The sequence below is a fragment of the Mesitornis unicolor genome, unplaced genomic scaffold, assembly GCF_000695765.1.
Source record: "Mesitornis unicolor isolate BGI_N332 unplaced genomic scaffold, ASM69576v1 scaffold28035, whole genome shotgun sequence".
NCBI classification, from domain to species: Eukaryota; Metazoa; Chordata; class Aves; order Mesitornithiformes; family Mesitornithidae; genus Mesitornis; species Mesitornis unicolor.
The window spans coordinates 6,620-14,452 of record NW_010186594.1 but is presented as its reverse complement, the minus strand read 5'-3'; the positions used below and the strand labels follow the sequence as shown (position 1 = coordinate 14,452).

General features: G+C 49.1%; 1 protein-coding gene across 1 annotated transcript in view; it reads left to right on the top strand.

Annotated features, from left to right (window-relative positions):
- Positions 1 to 7,167: 7,167 nt before the first annotated feature.
- Positions 7,168 to 7,833, top strand: part of LOC104541204 (histone-lysine N-methyltransferase NSD3-like) — a gene marked incomplete at its 3' end in the record, with an annotated part of 5,616 nt that continues 4,950 nt past the window's right edge. Inside the window, 1 exon segment of the mRNA XM_010185198.1 lies at positions 7,168 to 7,833. This exon segment is cut by the window's right edge and continues 24 nt beyond it. Within this exon segment, the coding sequence (XP_010183500.1) occupies positions 7,207 to 7,833 (627 nt within the window).

The window sequence follows — 7,833 nt, the reverse complement described above, 5'->3', positions numbered from 1 at the left end:
GGCGCAGAGCCGGGCCGCGGAGGGCCAGGGCCGGCAGGGCTCCGTGACGCGCAGCGGGACCCGCTCGCTTGTCCCAGCCCGGTGGGTTTTGGGTAGACTGCGGCCCCCAGCGCTTCCCGGGCGGGCCGTGCCCCGGCAGGTAACTGGGGTGAGCGTCCGGGCTTTGAGGGGAGGCGATCTCGGCGAGCCCCAGACCTGCTGGTGGGGAGGGCTTGGGGGGCAGAGCCTGCACCGCGATCTGGTGAAACGCTGCAGAGCTGCCTCCGTGACCGAACCGGAGTTGTCAACTTCTCGATAAAAAGGTGTTCAGTGCGTGCTGTTGAGAGCTGCACGTAACTGATGGATTCGTTGTTTCTTGGATCTCTTTTTTTGCGGTACTGTTGCATTGTAGTGTTTTGTTCTTGTCTCATTCTGCTCTCTTTTGGCTGTCAGTACACTCAACAATTTCAATACAGGTTTAAGATTTTCAGTTTTGTTAAAAACCCACAGACCTGATAATGTAGGCTGTATACCAAGCAAGCTAAAAGGCAGTGTGAGGTAGCCTGTAATCACAGCCTATTTGGATGATTGTTTGGGTGTTCCAGTGGCTTATTGGCCAAGTGGGCAGAGAATGCCTTGTCAGTCAGATTTTAAAAAAATATTTTAAATGAACTGCTTGTAAAGATTTTGCTCCAAAAAGTGAGCGTGTGCTTCATGAAGTTACAGCTTGGGAGCAGAGGGCGATGGTCAGGGACCGAGTGTTTTGTGTTCGTGCAACATTTCATGCGTTTTGCATTTTTTAGCCTGGCAAGTTTGAGTTTTGTGGTGTTACACATGAGATGCGTTGCAGTGACTGCACTGGCTTAGGTATGCGAGGGCATGACTCTCAGGATATCTGGTACTGTCGAAGATCTGACTTCTTGTTTTACATGGATATCAATCTGTGACTCTCCCTGAAGAAAAAAATCTTCCTCCACATTTCCTATTTGAATTCCAAGGCTCTAAGTACAGATCAGTTCTCTTGAGCTTGTATTCAAGACAAACCACTCTCTTTCGTTGTTTTGTTTTCATGCATAGCATCTTCTTTGCTGCTGTCTTGAGTTTTGTCTTTCCATGTCACCATGGGAAACTTGCTAGAAGTGGCCTTATCAGAACCGTATTGGAGACGTGACTGTTTCTTCTGGCATTCAGAAGAGAAAACAAACCACCTTCTGAAAGGTGTGCAGGGCAGTAGTCAGCCTTACCACACGCTTTCAAGTTTGGCAAGAGGCCTCTGATTCACCGTCAGTGTCTGCCAGAGGAGCCTGCTCAGCCCGGCTGAAGTCAGTCGGAATCCACGGGCTACGCTTTCTGGATGAATCTCCGTGGTGCTGACAAACTTGGCGTTGTCTTAACCTGTGTAAATAAAACTGTGCGTGATTTCTTACGGACATCCAGAACAAAATGTGGCAAAGCTGGCTGCAGGAATCAGCAAGAGTAATTGTTTTCTTTCTGTCCACAGTTCATGTAGGTTGAGCACCACAGGACGCTGTTGCAGTTGATAAAGGCGTCTCTCCAGGTGATTTTTGACGTGGCGGTAGATAAAGCGTGGGCATGCTCGGTTCTGGAGGAGGTAGGGCAGGTGTCTGCTTGTAAACTGCGTGTGGCAGTGAAAGTCTGTGGAGAGCAGTTGCTGTGTGGATTAGACCCTTCAGATGACGACCAATACCAGAGGCAGGCGTACACTGCAGCAAAACAGCGCAGAAAATGGCAGTGAAACACGTGTGTGGTGACTCGGGTACCAAAGGGCTGGTAGAGTATGAACAGATCTTTGAATTTCCCTGGTTTGGGTCTGCGTGGCCTGGAGCTGGGTGGTGGTTTGCATGTCAAGATGGTTTAGAACAACTTCTGCTTTCAAGGCTGTTGGTAGAAAGTCCAGCTCAGGGTGACGAGGCAGCGCCACCGCTCACTGAGCATGAGACTGACTGAAATCGTTGCTTTTTTAGCTCCTTGAGGCAGTGGAACAGTTTCTGTTCTCACAGCAGACGCTTTCCATTGATGTGAAGCACCTCTCCTCTGACAAGTGCTACCCCAACCGCTCGAGGCAGGGACACCCGCGTGGTGCCTGTCAACAGAAAAGGGCAAAACTAATTCAAAAAGGTGGAAACTTGGTTTAAAACATGTGTATGCTGTGCATTTTATCAGTAGGAGTTGCATCAGCTCGTCGCTGGCGGCAGTCTCAGAGGAGCAGACGTCTGCGCGGGTCCGAGCGGGGTTCGTTGGCTGGCAGCAGTGGGCAGGGGTGCCCCAAGCCCTTGGGTCTCAGCCGGGCAAGGCAAGCGCTGCCGTTTTGCACCAGTTTCTGGTTCCCGAGCTGCGCATCCAGCAGGTTTTGGAGATGTGAACCCTCCCGTGTGTGAGCCTGCACCTGGGCTGCTGGTCAGCGTGAGCAGTGCTGGGTGCTGCTGACGTTTGGGAAATTCCTCCCACGCGCCACACGGTTACCGTAACTTTTGTCACTTTTTCGAGCTCTTCCCGATTGAGCAACGATGCCGTGGATTGGTGCGTGTTTGTGTGTCTTGAGGTGACTCCTGCCCTGTTGCTGTGTTTTACGCAAATCTACAGAGGTTCCTTTTTGGGAGGAAGAGAGACTCTAATCAATAATAAATGAGATGAGCAGTGTCGAGGATTGTTTGATAATCTCACAAGTCAAGTTGTTGCTCAGTTTACTGCAGCATGAAAGCGATATTTGAGAGCTTCATAAGTATCTTGTTTTCTGAGAGCGAAGTTGCAAAATTCTGATGCTAAAAATGACTTTTTAGGTAAGTGCTGCTGTTGGTGAAAAAAGAAAACCCAGAGGATTCCTAACCTCTTTGAAACTTTCCCGTGGCCGAGCACTTGCTGTTGAAGGTGCAACTGATTATTTCGAGTTAATGCTTGGTCAAGCTGAGAAGCTCGGGATGGGAAGTGAAACAAACTCAGTGTTAATGTAAGTTAAGCACTGCAAGAGCTCTGCTCGCTTGGCCTGCCATATCTTGTACTGCTTGTATTTTTGATTTCATTTGCTTTTCCCTCTGGCACTTTGAGTGGTGACTCTCCCACGGGCCACATGAAGACGTTTGCTCAGGCAGTGTCCATGTGCAGAGGCTGGATCTGTAAACAGCCCTGTTTGCTGCTCGCAGCGTGGGAAAGGACAAGTGCAGAGCACTCGGAGGAACAAACTCTCTTTCCACCATTAGGAAATTCACTCGCACTTTTGAAGGTATGGTTGGTTTCAGGTTGTTTCCCAGCTGCTATAAAGTATCCGTTTCCTAGAAACCTTGAAATAATTAAGTTGTTTTTTATCTGTTGGTCGAGTTCCAATGTCATACCAGTGCAGTATCTGTTGTGGGTCATATTTGGAAATCAACGCATCACTGCATAGCTGATTCACTGGTGGCTGTAGGCAGCGTTCCTCTGCTGAGGAAGCAGGGGCACAGCACTCCTCAGTGACAATGGGGTATTCTTGGCATTGGAAATTGGGAGTGACTTTTACAAAGCAGTCCTTCCTTAGGTTTTGACCCTGAGACTCCCGTATGTTCAGGATCCCTTGTTTTGTTCGGTTATTTTGGTCCTTTCACTGCATCGCAGCCCCAGTGCTGCTTCACTGGGAGCAGCTGTGCAGCAAACAAACTGATGCAGAGTTTGGGAAAGGAAGAAGAGTGGGAAAATCTGGGTGTGTTATCTGCGACGGCAGCAACAGACTCGGAAGGAAGAAGCTCTTGGTGATGCAAGCTCTGGGGGAGGAGAACAACTTCTTGTGTTCAAGACTGTTGAGAGTAGCAGTTCAGTGGAGCACTAATCCCTGCTTCAGCCTGTACAGGACAGTGGTGAGGGGCATGGGGTGGTGACGAGGGACACAGAGAGTTGATGGAACAGGCGGATGCGTGTCCCAGCTGTGATGCAAATAAGAGGGCCCAGACACTCATGCGGGTTTTGAGCTGTGTCAGTGCCAGGTCCGGATCCCACCGTGCTGGGATTGCTGTACCAAGGTGTCTGCAGAGAACCTCTGCTTCTCAGCACTAGCAAAGCTGCGATTTTGCTGCTACGTTTCAGCCTTTCTGAGAAAAAGAAGTTGTCCTAGCAAGAGCACTCTTGTGTGGATAAGGACTCTTGCTGGCCACGTCAACGGAGTGTTGCGTCTTCCTAGACCCAAACAGCCGTGACCATGACGAGAAGCCTGTAGTGCTGTCACGGCTTAGTGCTCTGGCCGTGTGACACGGAGCTCTTCCTGTTGGGAATGGCGCTGGGGCTCATAAACAGTCTTTGTTAAATAACTCGGCAGTTTGTAGAACATTTACGTTTGTAGATGAAATTAAAATATGTGACTGTGGATAGCCTGATACAGCACACTGCGATCAGCCAGTACATGCACATAACATCCCAGAGAACAGAGAAACCTTGGTGTCATGCTGCACAAAATAGATTGCTTTATATCCCAACTTTTTAAATTGTGGAAGCTCTTTTAAGGAAAGCCCAGAAGTTGGTGGTGTGATAGAGAAAGGTCTGTTCGTGTTTCAGAGACAGGATCAGGTGATGCTTTTTAGGGCAGAAGCCTCTTAGGCTGTTGTGTGGTGTTGGTGCTTCTCAGACCGAAATGCTGGGCTGTGGGTTGTGTGAGCAGCTCTGTGTTCTGTGTGCAGCCTCACCTGATGCTGGGGCTCAGTTGTGGAGAAGTCTTTAATGCAGATGTGAGTGAATTCAACATCACCAGCTTGGCGACGGGTCAGAACTTCTGTAATGTCTGCGGTGCTGTGCTGTTGAACTGCCGCTGGGGGCATGAACTGGATGCCCAAATGGTGTAACCCACAGTCATGGGGGTGGGAGAGAGGGGTCTCAGTCTGTGCTTGCTGAGCTGTACAGATGGGCAGTTTGAAGGCAGCTTTCTGACTGTAAACACCCGCTGCTGATGAGAACCCCAGGGTTTGTGGGGGCTCTAAATCTGGTGGTGGCTGGCTGAGGTGTAGCTGTTCTGGTGGTGGCAGTGAGGTTTTTTCTCCTCCTTTAAATGAATTATTATCCTTTCTCTTCCCTCTCAGGAGAGAAATGAAAAGCGTTGAAATTATTTTACCCCATCAGATTAGCATCCTCCAGCAGAACCAAAACTTACAAGGTTTCCACCCTTAGACATAAGCAGGAAAACGTATAAACATTCAGAGTATTTGAGTAAAAGAAAGTGATTTTATTGCTATTAAAAGAAAATAGCAACAGTGAAAAGCAGGAAAGTCCAGAGTAATTCTGAAATGTCATAAACGATTCCTGCTTTGACTCTGTCCATGCAGTGATGGATGTGCCAGGACAACAAGCGCTGTTTCAGCTTCTCACGTAAGGGGTTTTCTATAAGTATTCAGAAGAAAAAAAGAAGATTGAACCTGGTTTTAGTAACAAACAAAAGCAGCTGAGGGTGCAGTTTCTTCTAGTGTGAGAAATCAGTTGTTTGCTGTTCAGTTTGGCAGATGTGAAGTACCAATGAATTCGTAAATAGTACGAGCAGTCCCACTTCCTCTTCCCAGAACCGGGCTGGTTTGGTGCTGTTGACCTTGGCCCGCGGTCCCACTGGCTCCACGTGCTGCCCCTCCACAGCAGCGCCTCTGTGCTGCTTTTGTGGCTGATGTGCACGGAGGAGAGGTGGTTTTACAGCCACGGGATTCAAAAGTTACTGCAATTAGTGAGATCTGCTGCACAGCGTTGTGCTATTAAGTTGTTTCCTCGAGTCGTTTAATTACAGTGACAAACGTGCCCCAGGTTGATGACACGGACAGTCGAGGTGTGTACAATCACGGGTATAATCTGAGGATGAAGTCCACAGACATACAGCAAAATTCTGGTCAAGTTCTTGCGTGAAGCTGTTTATGATTTCGGTTTCTTTTTGCAGTCTTTGGGGAGGGAAATATTCTCCGTGTTTTGAAAACTATCAGATATTGAGCTGCGTTGGGAGGGTGAGAATTGGATGTGGGCAGGGTTGTGTGTAGATTCTTGTTATGAGAAGTGTCTGTGGGCTGTGTTAACGTCATTTCAAACCCTGACCAAAAGGGCACAATAACCCTCCCGTATGCCTGCACAGACAGAATAAATAATGGAGAGGTGTTTGCTTTGGAAGGGCTAAATTGACCTTGCTGGGAAGCAAACTTGTGTTTCCTACCTGAAGTTTAATTCGCTGTATGCTGCTGCCTGTTGAACGCTGACATTATTTATGTGAATGCAAAAGCCTTCTCTGTGCCAGGAGTTGGATTTTGGAAATCTAACTTTGGTTTAGTCTGATTCTGATGGTTTAATATGCAGCAGAAAATTGAAAGCGTGTACGGCAGCTTCCTTGGCTGTAGTCTAATTCTGTGAGTAACCTCGGGTTTTGGAGATCTTTGGATGCTATTTTTCTCTCCCTCAAAACCACGCAGTGTTTAAGCCGTAAGCGTTTAATATTCAAACAAGGCGGGGAGTGGGGAGTGAGGAGAGGAACCCTTCGTGCTGAGCTGCTGAGAGCCAATGGGCACAAACCCTGCTCTGCTTTTCTGGGGAGGGAAGAGGTTGGGAAACCCCATCCAAGGCTGTGGGCATGGGCTGGTGCAGCTGAGGAGGGGTGGTCCCTTCACTGGAATTGGGCCTTGTGCAGAAATGCCCGTGGCTTGGGTCTGCTCTGGCCTAGGGGCTGCTCGTCGGTCTTGGGAGGAAGAGAAGAGGTTTCTCTCTTGTTGGAGTGGTCTCTCTGTGGGTTTGCTGGCCTGTTTGGTTTGCAGTCACTGTGGTATCAAGAGAACTTGGTATTTTCTGTTCGCTTGAGGGCCAGGGTCTGGTGTCTCACTGCGCTGTGTGACAGCAGTGCTGCCTGCTGCAAACTAGGGGGGCTGTAAGAGTTGTTGGGATTTTAGCACCGTTATTCTGAGTTTGTAACGCTTAAGCTCATAGTTTTCACACACTTGAAGGTGCTTATTACTTTTCTTTAAGCATCTTGGGAAAGAAGACAGTAGCCATGTAAAAAGCTGTTCTGCAGAGATGTGTAACCAGCCCTTTGTAAGGATTCGGTGATCCTGGTCCTCTCTGAACCCATGAGAGGGTGGCTGCTGGACAGGGAGGGGGAAATGGCTCTTCGGCTCTTTCTCAACAGTTTAGGTTGTTAATCATTACCTTTTGGCTTGCACTGACTCTTGTTTCCCTCCCCTGCCTCCAGGCCCCATGAGAAGAAGGGAAAGCTAAGGATGCTGGAGCAGAACAATGGATTTCTCGTTCTCTTTCATGCAAGGGATCATGGGAAACACAATTCAGCAACCACCTCAGCTCATTGACTCAGCCAACATCCGCCAGGAGGATGCCTTTGATGCCAGCAGCGACATTGCTGAAGATGGTGGGCAGACGCCGTACGACACCGCGCTGCAGCAAGGCTTTCAGTACCCCACGCCCACGGCCGAGGACCTCCCGCCCATCACTAATGGGTACCCCCCGGCGATCAACATGTACGAACCCCACGCCAAATACCAGACCTACGGCCAGTACCCCAACGGCTCGGCCAACGGTTTTGGTACGGTCAGAAACTTTAGCCCCCCGGAGTATTACCAGATGGAAAACTCTAACGCAAGGCCGCACGAAGTTCTGGAAAAACCTTCCCCTCCGCAGCCACCGCCTCCGCCGCCACCTGCGGTTTCACAGACGGTGATTCCAAAGAAGACTGGCTCACCAGAGATCAAACTCAAAATAACCAAAACTATCCAGAACGGCAGGGAATTGTTTGAGTCCTCTCTGTGCGGGGACCTTTTAAATGAAGTACAAGCGAGTGAGTATGCTAAGGCGAAACATGAAGGGAGAAAAGAGAAAAGGAAAAAAAGTAGCAAGCATGACTCTTCC